Below are 27,248 nucleotides of genomic sequence, written 5' to 3' on the forward strand. Positions count from 1 at the left end.
TATATATATATATATATATATATATATACATCAATACCCGATAGGGGTATTTTTGTAATTTCACATAGTTTTAGAAAACAACTATTTTTATTTTTTGTTAAAATGTAATTTCTTTTTTTATTTTTTATTTTTATTTTTTGTATTTTTTAGGAACCAAAAGGGGCTCCAACCATAGAGTCGTTGGAGCCCCCAACGGTCACAAATGTGACCGTTGGGGGCTCCCAACGACTCCATGGGAGCCCCCTTTTGGGCTCTCCTTTTGAGGCCCTTGGCCCTCCTTTTCTCTCTTCTCCCTCTTGTATAAATAGGGGTGAACCCCTTGTATATTTTCATTCTTGAGAGCTCTCTCTCTTTTCAATAAGAGGCTTTTTATATTGTTGCCTTCTTATAGGTTTGTGCTTGCATTGTCCCTTAGTGGACTTGTGATATTGTCTCTTTTATTCATTGTTGTAAGTGCTTATAAGTACTCTTTATATTTCCGCAATATCTCATTACATAACCATGCCAAGATCTTGGCATAGTTCATGAACAATGTTGATATTAAAAATTGTGCCAACATTGCTAAATTTAGGAGAGCGAATGAAGTATGATTCTTCCTTAAGGGTATGTATACCCAAAAAGATCTAGCTAGACAATTTTTTTGTCAAGAAAAAATCAGATCTACTAGACAAGAGCACATGAGTGTCCGTGATTATTTTAGTTTTCTAACCCATCTATGGGATGAGCTTGCTCTTCTTGAACCCAAATGGGTGGCTCCGGAAGATATTGAGCTTAGAAGAGAACAAACTGAAAAAGAGCATTTCTTTCAATTTCTTTATGGGCTTAGGCCCGAATTTGAACAAGTTAGGGCATCTCTTCTTCATAGAAGTAAAGCCTTACCTATTGAAGATGTTCTTGCCAAAGTATGTCAAGAGGAAACTTGTCTTGGCATAAGTTTTAAGAATGATGAAATTTTGGCTGTTACTAGGCCGGGAACAAATGTTAAAGCCTATAGACCGCCCCATTTTTCAAAAAATAATGGGTATAAAAAGGGGGTGATTTCTCACTATTGTAATGAACCGGGACATTAAGCCGGTTTGTCCTAAGCTTAAAGGAAAGGTGGCCATGGTTAAAGAAATCACTCTAAAGAAAGAAGAAAATATCAACGGAGGAGATATCAAAGATACTCTTTGCCAAATTTCCGAAGTCCTCCAACATCTTCTCAAGACTTTTTCAACATCTACTTCTGGAGCCGCTATAGCCCATTCATCATCACCTTCAGGTATGTGGATACTAGACTCTGGTGCCTCTTTCATATGACATCTCATAAAAATTCTTTTTTAAATGTTTTTTCCGACCCTATATCATCATATGTTTCAACGGCCGATGGGACATTTTTAAAAATCGAAAGTATCGTAACACTTGACTTGAAATCCTCTCAAAATTTTTTTGTTCAAAAAGTAAGAGTTGTTCCAAAAGTTAACTTAAATCTTTTTTCGGTCTCTCAAATTACCGATTATGGTTGACAAGTCTCTTTCTCACCTAAAGATTGCACCGTGCAGGATCTCCAGTTAGGGAAGTTGATTGAGCAAGGCCATAGAAGGGCCGATCTTTATTACATGGATTTTTGTCTCTTTCATCTAAGTCATTTTGTAATTTTGTAAATGTCAAAAGTATTGAAGTTTGGCATAAGAGACTTGGGCATCCGAATTTATTAAAGATGTCTCTTTTTCCTTTTTTGGACAATACTTGTAAAGACAAACACATGACTTTTAAAGATTGCATTTTGGGGAAATCTAAAGCTATTCCATTTCCTCAAAGAAATTATATTTTCACACGGTCGTTCGAACTTGTTCATTCCGATGTATGGGGTCCTCCTGTTATATCCAAAAGAGTCTTCTCATATTATGTTGTTTTTGTTGATGATTTTACTTGATTTACATGGATTTACTTCCTAAATCGTAAATCTGAGGTTTTCTCTTTTTTCAAAGAATTTCATGCAATGGTTAAAAATCAATTTTTAGGAAACCTTTCAATTCGTAGATCTGACTCGGGACGTGAATACATGTCCAATGATTTTCAAACATATTTGAAAGAAAATGGAATTCTTCATCAACGTTCTTGTCCAAACACTCTGCAATAAAACGGTCTTGCGGAAAGAAAGCATAGACACATAATAGAGACAACAAGAACTCTATTAGTTTCCAAAAATATTCCAAAATCCTTTTCGGCCGAAGCTGTTTTAATGTCAACATATTTAATTAATAGAACACTCTCAACTTCTTTGAAAAATCTTTCTCCTTTTGAAAAACTTTACAATATGTCTCCCGACTATAAAAGACTAAGAGTTTTTTTATGTAAGTGTTTTGTTCTAACCCACAAGAACGATAAACTTTCTTCAAGGGCAATTGAATGTATTTTCTTAGAATACGGCGAAAAACAAAAAGGTTACTGCTGCTTTGACCTACTAAATAACAAACTTTATATCTCAAAAGATGTCACTTTTTTAGAAGAAGAAAATGGTTTTTCGCATAACCTAAATGAGAATATTGATTATTCCTTTTTGTTTGACTTGTTACCTCAAGAAAAATGCATTGACAATCATGTTGAATCTATTGATCCTCCTGAAGCTGTTATTGAAGATTATATCGAACTTCAAAATAATGAGCAACATGATTTTCTTGAAAATCTAAATGAAAATATAACAAGTCATACACAAGTTTATATTAGAAGAAATGAAAGTAATCCTCCTTGTGCTCTTGAAAAATTCTCTCAAAACGAATCGTTAGAAGAATCCTCTCAAAGAAGATCAAATCATATTTCTAAAATACCTAATAGATTTGTATCTTATGATTCTTTTTCTCTTAATTTTTGAGCTTGTTTGTTGGCTCTTCATTCTTTTCATGAATCATCCCATTATAATGATGACAAACAATATGCTCATTGGAATGAAGCAATGCAACTTGGACTTAATGCACTTAACAAAGCACAATCTTGGAAAATCATTGATCTTCCTAATGGCAAGAAACCCATTGGATGTAGATGGGTCTTTAAAGTAAAAACTAAAAGTGATGGTTCTTTAGAAAGATTTAAGGCTCGATTAATAGCCAAATTATATGCCCAAGAATATGGGGTAGATTATGATGAGACTTTTGCCCCTGTTGCTCGAATGACTAGTGTTCGAACCCTTATTGCAATAGCCTCTATTAAAAAATGACCCATTTTTTAACTTGATGTTAAGAATGCCTTTCTAAATGGCGAGTTGGGTTAAGAAGTCTATATGGAACCACCTCCTGGTATAAATTTAAATAAAAAAATCTTGAAATTATAGAAGGCATTATATAGCCTTAAACAAGCCCCCAAAGCTTGGTATGATAAGTTTAGTAATGTATTAATCAAATTGGGTTTAATTTCTTGTTATACTGACACTGCTCTTTTTGTTAAGAAAACAGGTGACTCCATTGTTATTCTACTTCTGTATGTTGATGATATGATCATCACTGAAAGTGACAAAAAAGGGAGTAAATGATGTTAAAACTATGCTAAAGAAAACTTTTGATATGTCTGACTTAGGGTTTTTGAGATATTTTTTAGGAATTGAAGTGACATATTCTCCTCGAGGATACATTTTATTTCAAATGAAGTTAGTAGCAGACATTTGTACCAAATCAGGAGTTTCAGATAAAAAGAAAGTTGAAACTCGTGAAGTTATAAACGCAAAGATCGGCACTTCTTAACCCAACTCGCCCTATCGGCAATTGATTGGATCTCTTACTTATCCATCACCCGTCCAGATATTGCTCATGTGGTTCATGCTGTAAGTCAATTTCAGCATGCTCCTACTACAGTTCACATAGCGGCCGTGATGCGAGTTGTGCGATACATCAAGAACACCATTTCCAAAGGGCTTTTCTTATCCTCTTCCTCATCTCTTGAATTAACTGCTTTTACTGATGCAGACTAGGGAGGAAATCTCAATGATCGTATCTCAACTACCGGTTTTTGCATTTTTTTTAGGTGATTCCCTTATTTCGTGGAGATGTAAGAAACAACAAAAAGTCTCTCTATCATCCACTGAAGCTGAATATCAGGCTATGACGATGTCAACTGTGGAAATTGTGTGGCTTAGAAGTCTCCTTTGTGACATGGGCGTCCTCATTTCTTCCTCCACTAAGATATGTTGTGATAACAAGAGCGCAATTTACATCGCAAGCAACCATACATTCCACGAGTGTACCAAGCATATTGAAATGGATTGTCATTATGTTCGAGACAAATTTCTCAAATGAACCATCACACTACCATATGTTACTTCTGAATATCAGTTGACGGATTTCTTCACCAAAGTGCTTCCAACTCTGCGTTTTTTGTTTCTTCTTGGCAAACTTTTGGTCTTTTTCCCATAAAGTTTGAGGAGGCGTGTTAAAATCTGTATATATAAATATATATATACATATACTTATATATATATATACATTCGTATATATATAAGTATATATATATACATTCGTATATATATATATATAAGTATATATATATAAGTATATATATACATATATTTTCAATTCTAATACCCGATAGGGGTATTTTTATAATTCCCCATGTACTTTTTACTTTAGGTTTTTTTTTTTTCTTTTTTTTTCCTTTTCTTCTTTTATTTTATTTTTAATCATTGTAATAGGACCACTAAGTCATACCCTATGAATATGAACCAATATGAGAATTTTGTTGGGGCGTTCCCTACTGAGCGACGCGCTGTACTCTATAGGCCCGGAGGCAGTGATAAATGGGCAAGGGTTGCTAGGTCGTCGCCCGGAAGCGACGCGTCACATAGGCGCCCGGGTGTGGTGTCAAATAGGCAAGGGTTCCCTCACTTTGTTGGACGGGTGGGGGTAAAGGTCCAAGACCATAAAATTAGGTTAGCCACTTGGAACATAGGGTCTTTAACTGGTAAGTTGGTAGAGTTAGTAGATGTTATGTGTAGGAGAAAGATTGATATTTTATGTCTACAAGAGACCAAATGGGTAGGTGAGAAAGCAAAAGTGATAGAACCTTGAGGATATAAGATTTGGTATACAGGAATAAATAGGAATAGGAATGGAGTAGGGATTGTTATGAGTCATGGGTTTATAGATAATGTAGTTGAGGTCCGTAGGAAGGGTGATAGGATTTTACTTATTAAATTAGTATTAGGTACGGATATTATTAATATTATTAGTGTTTATGCACCTCAAGTAGGTTTAGATGATTCCATTAAGCGTCAATTTTGGGAAGATTTAGATGGAGTAGTACAAGGGATATCTTATGGAGAAAGACTTTTCATCGGCGGTGGCCTTAATGGGCATGTAGGCATTAGTAGGGATGGATTTGAGAATATCCATGGAGGCTATGGTATAGGAGAAAGAAACGAAAGTAGAGAAAGAATTTTAGATTTTGGTTTGTCCTATGATATGATCTTAGCAAACACTTGGTTTAGGAAGAGAGACTCTCACCTAGTAACATTTAAAAGTGGGGTTAATACGAGTCAGATAAATTTTTTCCTACTTAGAAAGAGAGATAGGGGTTGTTGCATCGATTGTAAGGTTATACCGGGAGAAAGTGTAGCTACACAACATAGAGTCTTAATTTTAGATCTTAGAATTAGACAATGCCGCAAAAGGGATAGACATAGGATAGATCCTAGAATTAAGTGGTGGGCACTGAAAGGAGCTAAACAAAGAATGTTTGTAGAGCAGGTAGTTAAGGAAGTTGATTGGTGTCTTGAGGAGGATTCAAAATCAATGTGGAATAAGATAGCGGGTGGCATGAGAAAGGTGGCTAAGGAGGTATTGGGTGAGTCTAAAGGCGGTGCATCGCTAGGTAAGGATACATCGTGGTGGAACGAGGATGTCAAATAAGCTATTAAGGTTAAAAGAGAGTGTTATAGAAATCTAAGTAAGAGTCGTGATAATGAGAATTTCGAGAAGTATATGATAGCAAAGAAGGAAGCTAAAAAAGTAGTTCGAAACGCGAGGGATAAGGTATATAAGGAGGTTTATGACAAGTTGGATACCAAAGAGGGCGAGAAGGATATTTATAAGCTTGCAAAGATGAGAGATAGGAAATCGAGGGATCTGGGTATGGTTAGATGTATCAAAGATGAAACACAAAGGGTTTTAGTGAAAGATGAGGAGATTAAGGAGAGATGGAAAAATTATTTTGATAAGCTATTTAATGAAAGTCATGCTCAGGATCTGGGAGACTTCTCCATTCCTTTTCATGAGATGAATCGTGACTTCATGTGCAAGATTCAAAAGAAAGAAATTGCAGAGGCTTTGAAAATAATGAAATCAAGAAGGGCAGTTGGCCCAGATGGTATTCCTATCGAGGCTTGGAAATGTTTGGGAGAGAAAGGTTTAGAATGGTTGACAAATCTTTTTAACAAGATTTGGCGGACAAATAAGATGCCTAATGAGTGGAAGAAGAGTACTTTGGTGCCTCTATATAAGAATAAGGGTGATATACAAGATTGCACAAACTGTCGTGGTATAAAACTCATGAGTCATACTATGAAACTTTGGGAGAGGGTGATTGAGTCTAGGTTGAGGAAGGTTGTCATGATATCGGAGAATCAATTTGGTTTTATGCCTGGAAGATCAACTATGGAAGCTATACATCTTCTTAGACAACTTATTGAGAGAAATAGAGAGAGGAACAAAGATTTGCATATGGTTTTTATTGATTTAGAGAAGGCATACGATAGAGTACCTAGGGACATTCTCTGGTGGACAATGATGAAGAAAGGTGTTTTTCTCAAGTACATTAGTATAATTAAAGATATGTATGAAGGAGTAGTAACCAATGTCCGCACTTGTGGAGGAGTGACAACCAATTTTCCTATAACGGTTGGGTTACATCAAGGATCTGCATTAAGCCCTTTCCTATTTGCTATAGTGATGAATGAGCTTACGAGACCAATTTAAGAAAATGTGCCGTGGTGTATGTTGTTTGCTGATGATATTGTTTTGATTGATGAGTCTAGAGCTGGGGTTAATGCTAAGTTAGAATTATGGAGACAGACATTGGAAGCAAGAGGTTTTAAGTTGAGTAAGACAAAATACATGGAATGTCGATTTAGTAAGCAACGAAGTAGTGATGGGAGTGTAGTGAAGCTTGGTGAGCAAGAAATACCGGTGGATGATTGTTTCAAATATTTGGGATCTATCATTCAAAAGTATAAAGAAATTGATGGAGATGTAAATCATATGATAAAGGTTGGGTGGATGAAATGGAAGAGTGCAACTGGAGTGTTGTGCGATCGTAGAATGCCATTGCGGTTGAAGGGAAAGTTTCATAGGACGACTATTAGGCCCGCTTTACTATATGGTACGGAATGTTGGGCTGCCAAGAGACATCATATGCAAAAAATGAGTGTAGCTGAGATGGATGTGTGGAAATACAATAAAAGATAAGATTCGGAACGAGGAAATACGTAAGAAGGTAGGTGTTGCACCCATTGAAAATAAGATGAGAGAGAATCGTTTACGGTGGTTTGGACATATTCGGCAAAGGCCTAATGATGCTCCAGTTAGAAGGATGGAGAAATGGGAAAATATATTAGTTAAAAGAGGTCGGGGTAGGCCTAGGAAGACATGGATGGAGGTGATAGAAAAGGATATGAATGCTTTGAACCTCACCGAGGACATGGCATTGGATAGAAATGATTGGAGGAGAAGGATTCATGTGGAAGACCCAGAATGATTTTCGTTTTTGGTTCATATCGCCGACCCCAATTGTTTTGGGATGAAGGCGTAGTTGTTGTTGTTGTTGTATTGTAATAGGACCACTAGGGGCCCCACCTTCTAGTCGTTGGGGCTTGGGGCTCCCAACGACTAGAAGGGAGCCCCTATGTGGTCCTTCTCTCTACCTTTTTCTCCTCTATAAAAAGAGGGCTCTCCCTCTTGCATTGTAAGGGTTTTCAACCCACCTTTTTCCCTCTTTCTTCAATATATTTTTGCCTTTAAGGCACTTTACCCCTTAGTGGGTTATTTGCGCACTTTACGTGCTTGTGTTCTCGGCTCTTTGTCATCCCACATATCAAGCCCTGCTGCTGACATACTTAAACCCTCTGCTGACACCGCGCTGACCCTGACCCTTTACCGGTGCTGATCACCCTGCACTCTGCTCATACCCACTCGGCTGGCCGAATACCTCTTCTGCGCACTCACCTGACCGTGCGGCTGGGTTTTCACTTAGGTCCGCATCACAAGTGCATAGACACTGATCTCTCACCTGATCATTTTCCACCAAGGTTAGACCTATTGTTCAATAGGTTGCTAATGCTGAGTTTTCAAGTCTATGGCACCGGGATCATCAGTGGAGGCTTTGAAGTTTGGACTTCTGTTCCCGGCACTCGTATTCCATCTTGTTTCATTCCCATTAGTAACTCATGATTGAGGCTTATTTGTTGGTGATCTCAAGTCATCCTAATAATGTATACTTTTCTCTCTTGGTGAAAAAGAAAAAAGCAACTTTGGTAGTTAACTTCCAGGGACCTGATTTGTGCATGTGGATTTTTGTTATTAAATGCCTCAAATTTCATTTGCATGCACTTTGTTGTTATCACATTTGAACTCGTCAATTCCATCTTTCTGCGTCGTGGCTAAATCATATACTCTGCAGGACGAGGCTCAGCCTTACCAGGTGGAAAGCTGATTGGAGAAGTGCCACTTCATTGTATGAGAAAGCTGGTTGGTAATGCTTTGATTTACGTGTGTCATGCTAGTCGAGTGTGATTGTAATTATATGAATTTTTATCATGATTAGTTCGTGTCTGATTTTAACAACTTATTTGTTTATTTATTTATTTCGCATAAAGCTCTTGCCTTTAGGAATGCCAGAGCTACTGAGAAAGCAAAAGAAGCATTTGAGAAGGCTGCCAGAGGACAAGAAATGCTTTCATCATATCCTTATCTCTTTGAACTATGACTGTATTAGACGTTTCATATCTGGTTTCTTTTTTCAAGCTTTAGAAATGATCTCTCAACTATAACCTTGACAAGTTTCCCAGACCTTGGGATGCTGCCAAGCACATGGAATCAGCTGCTGCTTTAGCAAAGGAAGTTGACAATTGGGCCGAGGTTTCTGACTTTTACCGGAGAGCATCTGAGTATTACAGTGAGTGCGGAAGATCCCAGCCTGCATCAGATGCTCTTGCTAAGGGTGCACGGTTTGTGATATGTTAACTGCATTAGTATTTGAAGTTTTTATGTCCAGTTGCTTCAATTTGTCTCCTAAACATGGTTCTGCATATTACAGTGCCCTTGAAGAAGCTGTGCCAGAAGATGCAATAAGGATGTATAATGATGCTTGTGCCATTCTTGAAGAGGATGGGAAGGAGCAGATGGCGTTTGATTTGTACCATGCTGCCACCAGCATATATATAAAACTTGAGAGGTAATGACTTTCATCATCATCGTGACGCTTGAGGCTCATTTTTGGTCTCAGTCTGCCAATAGATATCCTTTTCTGCTTCTTTGTTCTGAACATCTACAATCCACATGCGGCCTGTTAAGAAATTGTTGTTTAAGTTCATAGCACCAATCATGAATGCATTTACATAACATTTAACAATTGAATTTTAACTCATCTAATTTCATTGGACTGGTTTTCTGTTGATGAATTAAAAACGTGGCTTATTTTATTGGACTAAAATGGTTGACCTATATTGACTTATTTATCATTTTAAATGAGTTTAACTAATGCTAAATGGTCAAAAAGGAATTTTTGCTAGTTTGATAGTCAAGAGTCAAGACTGAACCAATAGAAGATATTGAAAATTCTGATAGTACACATTGAGTATTCCCTTGATAGATATGCCAGCACCACAAATTCTTCATTTACAGATTTGGTGATGTGCCATGTTGAAGGGTATGCATGGAGAACTTCTTGCCTCTTTTCCTCTATTTCTTATTATACAGTATGCACATTATACAATATTTGAATGTAAATGGTCAAATAGTGTAACAGTATTTTGATGCGGGATCGTTTGGGAGGCATCCTCCAAGAGCTCCACCCTCTATCAACCTCTTAGGACACGGATTAGTAAATCTAATCACCATAAATACATCAAATTATGCTCAATAACACACTTAAGGTCAGATTTTTAGTTCTATGGTCACAAAAAATGGGATTAAATGTAAAAATGAAGAAATATCTTGTGAAAACATAAAAAAGAAGAAGCTTGCCCTTCTCCAACTTCAACCTTACTCAAATGAAGCAAAGAATGGAGATTTTTACCTTATTCTCACTTCTTCGAGTGAAAAATAGGTGAAATGCTCTCTTTGCGAGAGAACCGCAAAAGTCCTCTCCTCTGTACGAGAATTGGCTCCCAAATGATCTCAAGCCTCAATGCATGGTTTCCTCTCTAATGGCCAGTTGGCCACTATACAAATGAGGGCACCAGCCTTGGGTGGGTGTTTTAAAACCCAAATCACTATATAAGGGGTTCTACCTTTTTTTATACGCCCTGCATTGTGGTGTATCTATGGTACGAGGGTGTATCTTATTATATACCCGATACAAATACAATACACACTTGTGTCACGATATAAGTGTATATCGTATCGATTCCCCTAATCATACCATATCATATATTACAGTACAATACTTACAACACTGGTCAAAAGTGCCAACTAGGCACCTATGCGGCCTAGGTGTGATCCTACTGCCTAGGCCCAAGGTAATAGGATCATTTTTCTTCCTCTTCTTTTCGTTTTTTTTCCTTTATCTTCTTCTTTTTCTTCTATTTCTTCTTTTCTCTTCCTTTATTTTGTATGTATGTATATCTGTGTGTGTAGACTGTTTATGTATATATACATGCTTTATGATTTTCTGCGTATTCTTTTTAGATTTTTTCCTTTTTTTGGATGTTGTGAACATGATTTGTTGTATGCATGTGTAGATTTTCATATTTATGTGTATATTTCTCTGTGCACAATACAAAGTCCACTAAGGGTTACACACTTACAAGTAGGGGTGTCACAGGTCGGGTTTGGTTCAGACCATGGTTGTCAGTCGAGGAAGCGGGAGCAGGAAGCGATACGGGAAGCAAGAGCGGGAAGCGAGGCACTTTCAAAATTTTAGGAAGCGTGAAGCGTGGGACTACTTAGAAGCGAATCACGAACCGAAAGCGAACTAGAAGTGGCCTAGGAAGCGAGAGGGAAGCGAAAAAGAAGAAAAAATAAATAAAAAATAAAAAATAAAATGGAAAAAAGAGGGAAGCATGGGAGAAGAGAGGGGGAAGCACACTTTTCATAAATGGGAAGCGCGCTTCCCAAAAAAGGGGGACGCTTCCCCATGCATTTCGGAGGTGCGACGTTTCGCGCTTTCGAAACGCGTATCAGGGAAGCGCGCTTCCCCTACTGTAGGGGCGCTTCCGGTAACTCTGGTTCGGACCTAGGTGGAACCTAACCCAGACCTGATTTGAGATGATGGTGTCGGGTTCAGACTTGGGTACAGTCGGACCCACTGTAAAAGAAACCATATATGGATCCTGTAAGGATTACATAAACCAAACCCGGACCATACCCGATAAAATAATATTTTTTTATCTTTCTTTACATTGAAAAATTGCAGATCTTAGTCGGAACTCGGGTCGGGCACGACTCTGGTATGAAATTTCACAAACCATACCCGGCTCCATATATTAATTGGACCCTTCGAGTTCAACCCGGATTCTAATTGGACCTTCTTATTTATCACCAAACCCTGACCCTATAGGATTTGGTACAGATTAGGTCGGGGTTAAACCAGACCCATTGACACCCCCTACTTGCAAGCCACTAAGGTAATACAAAAGCGCCACTATGGGCTAATACAAGATCACAATAGGCAACACAATCACAGCCTAGTAAAGGGCAAGAAAACACAAGTAAAAAATAAATATTTTATTGGCTTGAATACTTAAAGGAAGCATATTTACAAAGAGGCTTAAAGCCTCTATATATACACAAGCGAGACTAGCTATTAGAGAGCTTCTAACAGCTAGTCAAACCCAGCGGCTAGCTAAGACTAGCCTTGTTACAAAACTACCCTTATACGAAAAGAGATACAAGAACAGAAAATAAAATACAGAATAAAAAATGCAACAAATACCTATGTTCAGTCTGTTCATATACACCAGAATTACCAAAATCCCCTGAAGACTAAAATTACCAAAATACCCATTCAGATTCTAACATATACTAATACATATATACATATTTAATGTGTATACATATTAATATATATAAGAAAAATGAAAAATTATATATATTTAAGAAGAGTCTAAGATGTTCGAGTCATCATCTTTCAAATTTATTGAAAATCTAGAGGGTGTGACCTACCACTCACAAAGACTTCTTTTGTTGTCTAACTTTTTTTAATCTCCATGGATGTGAATTTGGTAGTGGGTTGACGCAAGGAAGATTGTGGAGAAAACTTGTTAAATAAGCAATTTAGCATGTCATTTTATTATGATATCTAGAATTGGAATCGTTTGCTTGTTTATAGTTTTCAAATCCATTCCATATGCATACTCTGTTCTTCTTCTGGAGCTGAATGTATCCACCTCCATACAGTACCGTGGTTACCAAGTAACTTACTTATCAACTAATCAACTTACGGTTGGTGGTATAACCATGATTTAATTGTTAGATATGATTAAGCATAATTGAGGTAACTGAACTTGAAGTTGTCATGATGTTTTGGAAACTAAAATCCCATTTCTTGATTTTGGCTTAAATTGAGAAAAGTAAGTTAAGCATATAGGTTGATGAAGATGAACTACAGTCAATTGTATTGTATAAATTTTCCAAATTGGCTTAATTGCAAGCATCTTCTAGATAAATACTTTTTTTCTTTTTGGATAGTCAAGCTACAGTCATCACCTCTCTTCTAATATACAAAGCCTCTTTATAGATGGAGCAATTTTAAGTTCTACCCTATGTCACATGAGTGTGGGTGCGGGTGCGGGGGTGCGGCACTTTCAAAAAACTTGGGTGCGGGGGTGCGGCAAAAATATAAAATATATATATATATATAGTCCAAAAGTTGGACATAAATGACCCTGGGTGCATTGACTGCACCCAGGGTCAGGTTGACCGCATCGGGTGCGGGTGCGACACCTAGTTGAAGAGTCCCTGTGACATAGGTTCTACCATTATAAACTGTTAAAAAATATATATATATATATATATATACATATACTTATATATATACATTCGTATATATACAAGTATATGTATACATATATGTATATATATACATATTCTAATTTATTGAAATACCCGATAGGGGTATTATTGTAATTCTGTCATTGTACCTTTCCTTTTCTTTTTTATCTTTTTCCTTTTTTCTTTTTCCTTTTTACTTTTTTGTCTTTTTATTTTTTCACTTTAGGATGACCACAAGGGGCCCCACTCTTGTAGTCGTTGGGGCCCCAACGGTCATATTTCTGACCGTTGGAGCTCCCAACGACTACAAGGGAGCCCCCTTGTAGTCTCTTCTTTAGAGCCTCCCTCCTCTATAAATAGAGGAGGTGTTCTCCTTCTCATGTATGGGTTTTATACCCCTCTCTCTTCTCTTCTTCAATAATATCCAACTTATGACTTTAAGTCATTTCCATATTTGAGTTTTTGTGTGTGCACATTTGGTATTTGTGTTCTTGGCTTTAGTGGTCACTCTTTAAGAGTGACATTTGCTCTATTGGTGCTTCCGCCTCTTTTCATTACATAAACATGTATATATAGTATGTGAATTTGCGAAGTTGGCTGAATTGCAGCTATCCTATAGGGGGCGTTTGTGTCACGGTAACACTCTTCGTGCAAAAAAATTGCACGGAGAGTGTTATAGCGGAAACAAAGTCCGACCACCCCCCGTCGGACTTTGTTTCCACTGAAAATGGGGTTGCAGCGTGGAAAACAAGTGGTGGGCAGGCACTCTTCCATGGGGACTTTGTCTCTACTATTTGCATGCACCACAAATCCAAGATGTGGGCCCCACAGAAAAGGTACAATTTACCCCAGTAAATGGGCATTTTCCGTGACACATAAATGGGCCTTAGATGATTAGAACTTTCCTTCGTAGTCAAGCTATTGGAAATAACTACCCTTAATTCAGCATCCTAAATCTCTGTAAAGATGGAGCTGTTTGAAGTTCAACAAATACACTCAGCCCTCCAGGAATGCCTATTAGAGTTGCACTTGTTTACAAGTTCTGTGGTACTCAAATTGATGGAACCATAATATTACCATGCTAAATGTAAGTACATGCTATTTTGTGTAAAAATTTGGTTACCAACTTACTAGACATTTGTTCAGCTGATTTATCAAAGTTGTCCGTATTGGATCTTTCTTGGTTAGACTGCACACTTCATTGTCAAATTTGTATGTGAAGATCATTTCTGCACATCTTCATGCATTAAAGGCAAAATTCTCTCAGCTGCCTTTCATGCCCTTATTATTGTTAGGGTAATACATGTAGGTGCCTAACAAATAGTAACTCTGTGCTTAACTGTGGGATTCAAATATTTAAACAAAGGCCTACACATTTTAAATACTTGTGCAAATGGAAATTTAATTCACCTAACTCTAGTTAGCTCTTAAAAATTGACAGTTTAGAACCTTCTTTTCTTTAATTATTGAATGTCACTTTTATAGCTTCCTATTGTCACTACAGTTAAGGATAAATAAGTAATTTCAGGAAGTAAATGTAACACAGGCAGCGAACTAGCAATTCCTGAAAAAGCAAGGCATTTTCTGAAAATATTTGAGACCTGAGGAATCTAAATGTAAATTCACCATACATTAGGCACCTATATGTAAATTACCCTTTTTTTACTTTACCTGTTGCCATATTCCCATGGAGCCATATAAATTAAATTAGCTGCTAATTTTAGCTAAACTGAAATGTTGTTTTCACGACTATGCACTTCTTTTATTTGTGAATTTCCAGTCATTCTAGAATCTAAACATAGGAAAAAGTCAGCTATGTGAATTTCTTCTGAATTCCTTATATCGTAATATGATGTAGTATTGATCTTTGTATGCATCTATCTGCTGTTATCTGATAAATTTCTCTTCAATTCAATTCTCGTTACCTACCATGGCTGCTAACAGGTTTACTGATGCTGCAACTTTCTTACTGAGATGGGGCTTGGCTGCCGACAAATGCAAAGCTGTTAACAGTCAGTGCATGGTTTGTGGATATCACAATTGGTCAACTGTTTTTCCTCTTTTCTGGACCTTGTTAGCTTTATTTTAAGTTTACCTGACAAGTGACAACCAGTGGAAATGAAATGACTACTTTAACTGGTAATGGTAACATGATTGACCCAAGTGAGACCATCATGGTTCTGATTGTTTTGATCAAAGTTTGATATGCTTTTTGAGCTATACTGGTTCATAGAAACATAGAAATCTATAACATAGACAATTTCAATGGCTCCCATTATCATGCCTGCGCTTTTTACTGGTTCTGTCTGTTCCTGCACGTCACTGCATATTTGTGGTCTTTTGTGCTACTGTACATTCAAGACTTCTCATTTATTCTGATTCTTATTGTTTTTATATTGTTATTTCAGCTTGTTTCCTGTTATAGCAAACTTCTATTTCTTCAGTATATATATATATATATATATATATATATATATATATATATATATAGAGAGAGAGAGAGAGAGAGAGAGAGAGAGAGAGAGAGAGACTGATCAGTGTCATCAGACCCAATCATCAAACCTGGGTCTGAAAAGGGGGTGTCTTAGCATGCAGCAGGGTTTGATTAGATCTGATTAGAGGCCTGTCCAAATGGACTTGGGTCTCTTGTTCAATCCCACATTCGATTGAAAATTTGGTCTGTGAAGGGCCTCAGCCTCTTTTGCTCAGCACGCGGCAAAGGACCAGATTCTCACCCGGGTATGATCAGACCTGTGTCTGACTCAGGTCTGCTATAGGCCCTGGTTCTTATCAGTATGATCAAGCCTATCTGTGTATGAGAGAGAGAGAGAGAGAGCTCCTACCATCCGATGGCTGACACTAATTAATGGAAGGGGCTCACTAGCAGTTAGTCATCAACAGGGTGCATCTCCAGAGTGCCAGAGAAACCCAGTATGCATAGGAAGAAGAGGAAACCCTTAAGTCCCTTTTTTATTTGGAAAATTTTCGGAAAAATGGTCTTGGCTTTGGTTTAACAAGTCAAAATTAATAAAATAGGGTCAGGTGAGTGTGGCTTGCACCTAATCCTCCTTGAGTACAATATTGAATGCCCGCCCCTGTGCTGCACTGTGTCAACATGGTGGATTGGTGGCTCTTAGAAGCAAGGTTGTTGGAAGCATTCAGGCGAGGCTAAGTATTACAAATTCCATGAAGCGGACATAAGTACCAAGGCATTGAAACTTATGTATCTCGATCATTAGAAATACAAGACAAGAAAAACCAGCAAATATGCAATAAAAAACATAAAACATGCAACTGAACATTTTACCATAAATAACATGCAAGAACAATCAACTTTCCAACAGAAAAAGGATCACACACACATATGCACACAGCTGACAGATCTTTTATATTATTTAATTAAAACATCCAACTTGGTTTAAAGGTAAGTAAATCAGAACAAAAGTAACAACATTATGTACCTAATTAAGAGAGTTTAAAAGTTCAAAGCTCAAATCATCATCAGTAAGACAAATTCTTCAATCAATGTCTAGGAGGAGCTTAAAATTAAAAAAAAAAGCACTGTACTAGTCCCTTCCCTTCCTGCCATTGCTTGAGTTGCATTTTCATCACTTCAATCCTTGTTGGAGCTTGATAATCGACCTTCATTTGAACCATCCACTAAAGAATAGGTTCTTCATCTTCGGTTTCTTCATCATTTGCACTTTCAAATTCTCAATCTTCCACTTGTTTTCCTGTGCTTCTATGAAAAACATTGACAAAAATCAATACATTTAATAATAAAAAGAGTACTTTCCTGCTTTAGAAAATGTAAATACATATCCTTTTTTGTTGTTGCCTTTTGAAGACATTTTTTTTCTTACGCTTCTTTCTTCTTCTTGGTGAAGCTTCAAAGGGAACAACTTTTATTTCATTCATGTTAAACCTTGAATCTAACCAACAGCCTTCCAGTAAAGATGGGTTTCTGTGCAATGCTGGATAGTCACGTAGGTATCAAACCTGAGGCCCCTCAGTTATGATAGTGCGACTATCCATTTAATTATCTCATTCAACCCCGTCTTTTCTTCAACTTCATATTGTATCAGGACCAAAGCTTTGAACTTTATTTTTGCTCTAGATGATTCTGCTTCTTTGTTGCACCTACAATTAGACTTTTGTAAATAATTATTATATTGCAATTATAATAAGATAAACATTTGAATAAGGTAAACAATAAATTATTTTAACATAGTTGTCACTTACCAATAGAATGTGCTCCAATTGTGCTCGCACCTGAATGCAACATGTAAGATGATAACATATGTTGCAAAATTCTTCAATTTTGTTTCATCATCAAATGTATTCCACGAATCAGCCATAAAATTTTAAATATGAATATATAGAACAAAATATGAATCATATAAATGTTCTCCTCTTAAACAAGGGAAAAAAATGCAACACACAGACGAGGGCATAAAGTGGTCGATCCTTACCTCTTACTTTTTTCTGCAAGTGACCACATTCAGGACTTGAAGCTGCATCTCCGTACTGACAGCTTGAGTGCTTACCACTGCATCAAACAGTGATCTTCATTTTGAAAGTATAAGAAAAAAAAAAAATCATTGGAGATCTCAGTGATGAAGTTGAGAAACCATACTGGTTGCATCATTTCTATTCCGCATAGTGCAACAGAGAACATATATCTGTGGAGTTTCTCACGGTGTGCAATTGTAATGAAGTATGCGGAAGAATCAAGAATGCAAATGCATTCACAATGTCCAACAATGGACTTAGCACAAAGAAGAAATCCACTAAGGGATAATACGAAAGGCCTTGTAACAAGGCTACACACATAAAATAAACACTCTTTTTATTAAAGAGGAGCTCTCAAAAGCATAACATACACAAGGGGGGAAAGCCCCTATTTATACACTTCAAGGGACCACAAGGGGGCTCCCAATAGAGTCGTTGGGAGCCCCTAACAGTCACATTTGTGACCGTTGGGGGCCCCAACGACTCTATGGTGGGGCCCCCTATGTGGTTTCAAAAAAGAAAATAAAAAAGAAAAAGAAAAGAAGAAAAATAAATACCCCTATTGGGTATTATGTGAAATGACCATAATACCCCTATCAGGTATTATGGTGTATTTGAAGATATATGTATATATTGATACATATGTTTTAACAGCAATATCATTACTGAGTTTGAACTAAAGTGGAAAAACTTGTTTTGAGAGCTGTTGGATGACTAACACATAATAATGCTCTATGTCCCTGTTTAATTACATGTCATAGCATGTCTAAAGGCGATGCTTTAAAAACAGTATTCTGAAATTTTTGGTATAATAAAAAAGAAAATGTCTGGAGATTCTTAAAGCTTTGCTTTTTTCTAGGGAAAATGTTGGAACATTCTTGGCAGAATATATAAGTTAAGGAAAAGAAAAAGAAACAATATGCAAAACTTTATTTCTTTTTTGCTGTGAAATATCAGGAGAAAAGCATTGGTTTATCATGATAATTTCAAGTTCTGCTGTATCTTCAAAATATCATGATATTTTCAAGATTTTCTCATTTTGTTTCAAAAGTATTTTGAGAAATTGTGAAAATATTGGATATATTTGTATAAGTGGTTAGGGGATAGGGACCTTTCCTCTCTCATCCCTCTGATCAGCATGGTTGTTGGAACATTATTATTTTCTCATGTCCATAATTATCATGATATCATGTACACATGGATATTCTTTGTTTGAAATTATCTTTCCTTATTTTGCTGTGTTTTAGATTTTTCATCTATTATCGGGTTTCATTGTGCCAATCCCTTGATTCTCAACTTGCAGTTTGAAATTGAGCATGTGTGAGTGAGGTGTACATTTGTTTCTGCCCCTTTTTGCTATTTTCAACTTTTGAAGAATTTTATTGGATAAAAGGACTGATCTTCTCTTAACCTTATATACACTTTTTTTGTATGCAATTATACTTCTGGAATGCTCTGCGGAGTAACTGCATGAAGAAGTTTGTCCTAAAATGATATGCTCTGTCTTGTAAGGACTGTTGTTTGTGCTATGTTTTCTGACTGAATGGTTGGTTTCAGGCATATTTGAGTGCAATCATTGTGTATCTGTATGGGCGTGACTTCAAGCAAGCTCAGAATTGCTATAATGACTGTACACAGTAAGCTTTTGATATTTTCCTCTTTTTTGTATTATCTTGGCTTGGAAATGATGAGATATCTGACCTGAGAAATTCTGTATAAGACGATATTGCCAAGTTTTATTATATTTTCAACCGAAATCATATTGGATCATATCAATGCTTCATGACTCAAGCATTATCTTCTCTCTTTATTTTACTGCACCATGTGAGTTTGCTTCAATGAAGCAGGAGAACACGTATTTGACCCTAACCATTTTGGTTGAGCCTTGCAGGATTGATGCTTTTGTTAGCAGTGACCAAAACCGCAGTGCAGAGAAATTGCTTTCAGCTTATACAGAAGCTGATATAGAAGAAATCAAGCGTGTTGCTCAGTCAAGTACTATTTCCAATCTTGACCATATGGTAATTTCTCTTATATCATCTTGCCTTGTTAACTTTATACTGCCAGTGTAAATCATATGGATGGCTAGAGAATGAAAAATAAGCACGGATAACATAATCACTTCTAGCAAGCCTGAGCCCTCAACTGTTCCTTTCGTGGGAAAATATACTAATCAAGCAAGGCTCTTGTGCCGCTAACCATTTCTGAGCTATCTCCTTATTCGTATTATGGAAAACTGATACAATGTTTACAAGGGATTGAGGGTCCTGATTCGAAATACACAGCAGTACACTGGGGTAGGTTCATTTGAACCATGTAGGCCCCAGTAGACTGTGATATGCCTGGTTGTAAGTGAAGGTTGCAGGCGCCAAAAGGGCTGGTGCACTTGGGCAGGATGAGGGGAATTTTTACTGTACGGACCCTGTACACTTTGAGTTGCGCTTGTAATCTGGGAACTATGGCAGAGTAAAATTCACTTGCTGGATCCATTCTCTCATGATTGAGTCAATTGAGAATCAGCCTTGTCAAGAAGCAACTCAACTGGTCAAATTACCTGTGAAGGCCAACTATTTGTAGACATTTGACTACCATGCAGATCAATGCTTGTAGCACAATACAAATAATAGAGGCCTCTACCTTTGCTAGTGGAAGAACTAACACCTAACATACAAATGCCAAATGAGCTTATTGGTAGATGTTAGTAGGTCCTCATTGAATACAATCCTCATATCTGGGGGAACACATGTTGCAAGTTGGCTTCCGCATGCTCTCTTGCTAAAGAACCAGCTTGAGAAAAAGATTTTTGATGTTTTAAATGTGTGTGTGCTTTCAGCAACTTTTTCACAATTCTCCATTTTTTCTAATTTACGGATTCGTTGCAGATCATAAGGCTAGCTAGGAAATTGCCAACAGGTGATCTGAGCTCACTAATAAACACAGGTTCAAAAGAAGATGAGACTCTTGACGAAAATGACCTCACATAGTTTGATTCAGTGGTTCTTGGGAAACATCTTGTTGTCATGATTCTTAAAAGAAAAATGTATGGAACGCTACAGGTACTTTGCTGTATTGCTGGTAGACATGAAGAATTGCTTCTTTTATGATGTATGCTTGAAATATGTTATTGTGTTGTCACCTCCTGTCTGGAGCAAACAAATCTGTGTATAGACTGCATATGATGCTACATATAAATTTTTTTTGTCAACTTACAGGATAAATTACAATTTTTCCACCGGAAAACCAATAACTGGTTTTATTTCAGATGCCATTGAGCGTAGTTCAGCAACCTCGTCATTTGAAAGTCTCCATCCAAGCGCTCCTGCGAACTCTTTTGCTTGCTCTGCATTCTTTGCTCCTGGTATAGGTATAACATTGTCCTGAGCTATTAACCAGTTTAGGACCACCTGCAGAAAATAAGTACCAAGGAATTTAATCACTTCTAGGTGCTGTGAAGCTTTATGATTATGTTGGGCACCACTAGGCTAATTGATTTCAAGCCTTGCGAAGCACCTGTGTGGAGGTTTTCTGGTACTGTTGTCCAATTTCCTTGATTCTGCTCAACAAAGGCTGGATCTGAACAGAATGACAAACCATAGATCTTAGATGATGTCCTCAATTGAAGCAGTAATGCTTCATTAAGCAGCCATTTACCTTGGTTAGAAATTCAGGTGTGTAAATCCGACCTCGAGGACCAGTAGGTGGGTTTTCTGGTGTATACTTCCCAGTAAGAACCCCTGAAAGATTAAGAGAATACAACAGCATGATGAAAAAATACTATGTTTTTTAATATCTAAGGACACAAAAATAATCGGTCTATGTAAAATACAGGCTCGGAAGGAGAAATAGAGTGGTTTCTAGACAATGCTAATAAGGAACCCTTAAGATATGTCTTTTTGAGAGTCACAGCAAGAATACTTGAAGAATAATTAAGTTTCAACATGTAAGCCATGCAACAAATGTTTAGGCCATTGGATGTTTTTAAACTTGAGTCTAACAAGAGAACAGGTAACATAAGAAAGAAAAAAATCACAGATAATGTGTATAATTGATCTTTTATGATTATGAACCAAGATCTGCATTCAAAATCTTGCATATACAGCAGGTTGAACCACATGGAATCAGCTGATCCAGGCTTGCCTCAGTTTGGCCTTTCCTAAATTTGTTTTCCCTCCAGGAAAGTCCTCATTACACTATTAAAATAAAGTTTGTTGGAACAGAAATGGAATCAATACCCTGTGCTATTGGTGAATAAGCGATCAAAGTGATTCCCAATTCGTCGCATGCAGCCTTTACGCCGTTCTCCTCTGGAACTCTGTACAGAAGACTGTAATTCACCTGGTTTGAGGCCAATGGAATGCCTCTTTTCTTTAGCTGCTCAGAAGCATCTCTTATTCTTTTTTCTGATTAATGTACAGATCAAACGTATCAGTTATATGATAAAAATGAATATATGATACAAAACTCCAAAGAAATATGCTGAATATATGATACAAATGAACTACCACTATAGTTTGAGACACCAACAGCCTTCACGAGCCCCTTTTCAACAGCATCTCCAAGTCCATCAATATAACCTAGAAAATACGATAACCATTTGTGATGTAGAAACCAAGTTCAGAGGCCAAAGCATAACGAACTCTAGCTGGAAACGGATGTCACACCTTGGTTGCCCCATATCCCTGGCCTGAAAATCATAGACATTGTGAGTAAATCATATATTTAACAAATCATATAGGAATAATTTATTGCGGTTCTAGTAATTCGAACCAGTGAAGTTGATATAGCTCGACAGAAGTAAGATCAAGACGGGCTAGAGAATCTTTCAGAGCCGCCACTACGCTTTCTCGGCCAAGGCGCCATGGCAATGCAGCAAATTTAGTTGCAACAGCTATCTCTACTGAGTCTACTTGTTTTCTTTCTTTAATGAACCTGCACAGAAAACAGAAACAAAATCGAGTATTTTATTCTTTGGAAGAAACCACTGTTTTCATTCAAAGTTGCTGGATGACCAACAAAACATAATAGGGAAAAAAGGAAAAGGAGTTCAACATCTGAAAAATGAAAGCAACGACTTAAGTATCAGTAAATGAAGCTGTTGTTCAAGTTGTTTACCTTCCAAGCAAAGTTTCAGAACTCTCAGCACCAAAACTTATCTGTCAGATGATCCACAGAAAATAATATAATGCAGCTTAGAGATATTTGTTTAAAAAAAATAAAGATATAAAATTTGATAAGCAAAATCGAGTAAATGGAAAACCACTTCTCACCTTTGAGCCATAAACCTCAGCCGTGTCAAAAAAGGTTATTCCCTCATCCACACTAGCATTAAAAGCAGCTTTAGCTGCCTTCATCTTCCTATCTGGAATCAGTAGACAGGACAGGTGTCATGATCACCCAACACAAAAAAAATCTGATATTTCACATGAGATCAAGATGATTTAGCAGAGTACCACTCAAGAGTCAAGTGAAAACCAAAAGAAAAGACAAGGGAAAGACGGATCAAAGATTTCAGGTGCATTATATCTGAAAAGTATTCAGAAAGATGGAATACAGAAAGGAGCATATTTTGAGATGAGAGAGAACACAATTGGCACTTGAATCCAGCAAAAATGAGAACAAAGAATGAAGTCTAGTAAACAAAAAAACTCAAAATCTTTATCAGCTCTTATTTAAACATCGGATGAACCAACGTTCTTCAACCCATTGAAAAGAAAAGAACGGGAAAAAAACAAAAAAATAGAATAATGTGCACATTCAGAAAAGCTACGCAGCTATAGTGAAAATATATTTTTAAAAACTGTGAAACTCCAACTAAAATAAAAGTTCACTCTATTTAGCGAAAGAAGGCTACGATGCCCACGAAGAGCCAAAAAGAGAAAAAACTCAAGGAAATGAAACCAAGGTGAAAGAACAGGGTAAATTAATCAGATTATTGAAAGAAACAGAATCCAAGCTCCACACTAAAAAGAAAATAAAAAAAATAAGCCCAAAGATGGGATTAATCTTTCTTAGAAGAAACAAAATCCAACCTCCAAATAACAAAAAAGAGAAAAAATAGCCCAAAAGATGGGATTTAACTGCATAGCTTAGTTGGTCTACACCCAGCACAATTCTCCACCCAATGGGGATGGGATCAATCTGCACAGCTTAGATAGTCTACACTACACACCCAGCACAATCCTCCACCAAATGGGGAATTAAAAAGGAACCAATAGAACCAGGAGAAGGGCATACCTAAACTACACAAGAAAATGAAAATTTTGGGTGTCACTCATTTGATCCTAAGCACATAGAAAAGAAACCGTAGAAGAAGGAGAAGGGCTTATCTAATCTAAACAAGAAAAGAAAGAAGTTGGGTATCACTGGTTCGATCCTGAACCAATTGAAAAAGCATACCATCCCACTCAAAGTTGTTCCAGTAGCTGGTATCTCCCCATGACCAAGCTCCAATCCCAAGCTTGGTCACCTTCAGTTCAGACCCTCCAACTTTCACCTTTTCTTCTGTTTCTGCTTCTTTCACAGAGGATGAAGCTCTCACTCTGTAACGACCTCTTCTTTGATCAAAGAGTGATAAGCTGGCGTTGCTGAGTTGCAGAGCCATGGCTTTCTCTGATTTGTGGATGCTGCCACCAGCAGAAGCCAAAAGTGCATATGTATTTATTTTATAATTTGTAGAGTGGTCTCTCTGGTTGCCGCGTGTACGTGTTGATATCCTCACGATCTTTCGCTGGGACTGTGCAGCGTGAGCCGCTCGTTTTATCAGTTGCCATAGGTGACCTGGGGAAAAACCCAGACATCAAGCCTCCTCTGCCCGTAGCGCCAGCTTCAAAACAACGCGGTTGGAAGCGAGAAAGACGTAGGAAAAGTGATGCAAAATGTAATCCATTCCAAACCAGACTTTTGCTGAAAGAGTTTTTCTAAAAAGTATACTTTGGTACTAAACATTCTTCATGAAAGGTCCCTTATCACCGCATCTCACCACCACCCACCATCTCACCATCACACACTACCATCACAACCCTCTTCTCTCTCATTTTTTTTCACATTTTCCAACTCAGTTTTTCTCATGCTACACCAACAAGCAAAAAAGTTTCTTTTCAAAAACTCTCATACGCTAAACTTTTTTTTTTCTCTTGAGAGTTTCTCTCTTCCAAACGTGCCCCTAAGGTTAAGAAAGAGAACTAAATTTTTTGAAGAGAAATGGGGTGCAAGGGGGTCGATGCAGTAGGATATCTTATATGAATCTGACACACTATTTCCAGATTGGGATCCTTCAAGTAAGATTCGAATGTGCATTTGGACTGGGTTTGGATGCACTTAATGAGATTTTTTTGGATTCAAATTGGATTCAGATTAATATTTGAGATTAAATCTAATCTGGATTTGGATAACTGATTTTTTTATGTAAGGAGCATGTTTTGGATATGTTTTTACCGAATCAAGTATTACCACATACAGTTCAGATGCCGTAACAAGGTTTCATATTGGAAGAATGAAATTTAATATCCATATCCAAAAATTGATGTATTAGTGGATCAGAGGTCCAACTGGATCCGATTAACTTGCACCCGTAATTTTTTATCCCCCTTATATGTGAAGGCCTGATTCATTGAGAGAAGGGGTGTCAATGGGTCGGTTTTACCAAGATGACGACCTGGACCAAACCCTATAGGGTCATGGTGACAAATAAGAATACCTGGTCCTGACCCAAAGGTCCGATTAATACATGGACCCGGGTATAGTTTGTGAATTTTTATACCAGACCTGGGCCTGACCTGAGTTTCGATTAAGACCCGTAATTTTTCAATGTAAAATGATAAAAATATTATTTTACCGGGTATGGTTTCCTTTATGGTAAATCCCATTAGACCAAAATTCAGACCCGATACCATACCCAAAAATATCTGGTCCACCTGAGTCCGAACCAAACCAAACCCGACCCGTTGACACCCCTAATTGAGAGCCTCCTGGAAGGTGCTGCAAAACAAGATGTACTCCGATTCCTAGCATATCTATTCTCTCAATTTCTTTTAATTCACTTCCATTCATTCTTCCTAAACTAACTTTGAATTTAGTGGATATAGAATTTGAACAGTTTTTTTTTCTTTTGTGGTAACTAAGCCACCAACCCGGGGCTCCGCGTGGTTGGTAGGAGCTGTCAGTGCCTAAACCCTTAATATCCCCATTGCTCCCTTGGAGTACACCCAACTTTGAATATACAGCAAGGATGCCCTTATCAACTTGGTGACATTCCCAAGTCACTCCTATCCGATGAAATGGAGACCTTGTGGGTAGGAATTTGAACAGTTATTTTCTGATAACTAGCTTATTTTATGGTGAAACTAAAGTTAAAATCCCACTGAAGGAGCTACATTTTATTCATAGTTCCAGAAACAGTCTATTCTTTTCACATCTCAATTATTAATTTGCAAAAAACTGCACAATTTATCAAATGCTTAGAAAAATTGGACCTACAATTATCTAATTGACCATTTTCGTAGTCAAACAAAATGGCTAGAATAGCTTCACCATTTATTTATTTATTTTTTTCACTACAAAAGAACGTAGAAATCATTATTTTATCAACAAAAGACATGCAAATTTGTAAGTTAAGGGTATTCGAATGTAAGTGTTAATAAAAAGCGGGTGGTTGGATGTAGGGCTTGTACATGAACTGAGCAGCTTGCGATTCGGCTCGTCATGAACTCGTTTGTGATCAGTTTGTATAACTGGCGAGCCAAGCCATGAGCAGCTTGTTCAGCTTAAATGAGTTGAGCCCACGGCTCAGCTCGAGTGAGCTCATATAGATAAAATTATGTATATTTTTTTATGTATAATACAGTGTAATATATAAAGAGAAGAATACATAGAATATTCTATCAGCCCCTTTGCCAAAGCCTGCATCTTCCATTGAAGGGCTTTGGTTCGAAAACCCTCTCTTTCATTCTAAGCATACTTGACCCTAGATAGAAAGTGAGCTGTAAATGGATATTGGGGCAGTTATATTGCAGAGAATCGTCAAGGATACAAAGCTTCACAACAAACTCAAATTTTTCAAATTTTATTTAGATGTTCAAACCATTTTTGGAGAGAGTACAGGAAACAACTTCCTTTCCATACCAGCAAAACATTGATAAACGTAAATTGTTTCATGAATCTAAAACTATGGAAATTGTGTTTTATTCTCTGCATTTGATGGTTACAATGTGAAATGGCAAAATAAGCCAGTAGCAGCTTAATTCCAAAGGTTTATTCACTATAACATTGTAGAACCCACAGACTAACAACAATTTTATCAGTTTTCAACATAACCAACCTCACAGTTTCCATTTGATCTTCTCATTCCACAATGTATTCTCACAATCATGTGGAAGTATAATAATCAAACTTGAGAAGAACAATGAAAATAGGTGCAATGAACGAAATGGGAATAGAAAAATGGTTAAACTGCATTTGAAACTTTAATTTTCAGGTTACATCTGATTCCTTATTACAATTTTATGGAAAACTGCAAGTTTGGAGCAGAGAACGACAAAAAGGCATCATAATGCTAATGGCAAAATG

At 37.1% G+C, this 27,248-nt stretch overlaps 3 protein-coding genes across 3 annotated transcripts in view; 2 read left to right on the plus strand and 1 right to left on the minus strand.

The window, feature by feature from the left end:
• Positions 1-9,053, plus strand: part of LOC149834423 (gamma-soluble NSF attachment protein-like) — a 33,365-nt gene extending 24,312 nt beyond the window's left edge. The window contains exons 2-3 of the mRNA XM_090011398.1: positions 8,641-8,708; positions 8,837-9,053. Of these exons, the coding sequence (XP_089867524.1) occupies positions 8,641-8,708; positions 8,837-8,946 (178 nt within the window). The 3' untranslated portion in view covers positions 8,947-9,053. The remainder of the gene's footprint in view (positions 1-8,640; positions 8,709-8,836) is intronic.
• On the plus strand, positions 8,939-20,890 carry LOC149834425 (gamma-soluble NSF attachment protein-like). Its single transcript, XM_090011397.1, has 6 exons — positions 8,939-9,187; positions 9,277-9,414; positions 15,117-15,195; positions 19,242-19,321; positions 19,576-19,705; positions 20,567-20,890. The coding sequence occupies exons 1-6, from the start codon at positions 9,051-9,053 to the stop codon at positions 20,666-20,668; spliced, it is 666 nt and encodes a 221-aa protein (XP_089867523.1). The 5' UTR covers positions 8,939-9,050; the 3' UTR covers positions 20,669-20,890.
• LOC149834426 (NAD(P)-linked oxidoreductase superfamily protein) lies at positions 20,829-24,330 on the minus strand. Its single transcript, XM_090011396.1, has 10 exons — positions 24,081-24,330; positions 22,952-23,043; positions 22,797-22,837; positions 22,452-22,613; positions 22,346-22,368; positions 22,187-22,258; positions 21,917-22,084; positions 21,336-21,418; positions 21,195-21,257; positions 20,829-21,088 (listed from the first exon to the last, which is right to left on the minus strand). Exons 1-10 carry the CDS (start codon positions 24,283-24,285, stop codon positions 20,903-20,905), a joined length of 1,095 nt encoding a protein of 364 aa, XP_089867522.1. The 5' UTR covers positions 24,286-24,330; the 3' UTR covers positions 20,829-20,902.
• Positions 24,331-27,248: the final 2,918 nt, after the last annotated feature.

Source organism: Nuphar pumila, chromosome 6, assembly GCF_984573655.1.
Source record: "Nuphar pumila chromosome 6, dmNupPumi1.hap1.1, whole genome shotgun sequence".
Taxonomy (NCBI): Eukaryota; Viridiplantae; Streptophyta; class Magnoliopsida; order Nymphaeales; family Nymphaeaceae; genus Nuphar; species Nuphar pumila.

Excerpts from the sequence above, each read along its gene's own strand:
- LOC149834425 (XM_090011397.1), top strand. The coding sequence starts at position 9,051 with ATGGAATCAGCTGCTGCTTTAGCAAAGGAAGTTGACAATTGGGCCGAG. Across the intron at positions 9,188-9,276 it reads GCTCTTGCTAAGGGTGCACG|TGCCCTTGAAGAAGCTGTGC; the intron begins GTTTGTGATATG and ends TGCATATTACAG. Across the intron at positions 9,415-15,116 it reads ATATATATAAAACTTGAGAG|GTTTACTGATGCTGCAACTT; the intron begins GTAATGACTTTC and ends GGCTGCTAACAG.
- LOC149834426 (XM_090011396.1), bottom strand. The coding sequence starts at position 24,285 with ATGGCTCTGCAACTCAGCAACGCCAGCTTATCACTCTTTGATCAAAGA. Across the intron at positions 22,369-22,451 it reads GAGCTATATCAACTTCACTG|GCCAGGGATATGGGGCAACC; the intron begins GTTCGAATTACT and ends TATGATTTTCAG. Across the intron at positions 21,089-21,194 it reads ACCAGAAAACCTCCACACAG|GTGGTCCTAAACTGGTTAAT; the intron begins GTGCTTCGCAAG and ends TATTTTCTGCAG.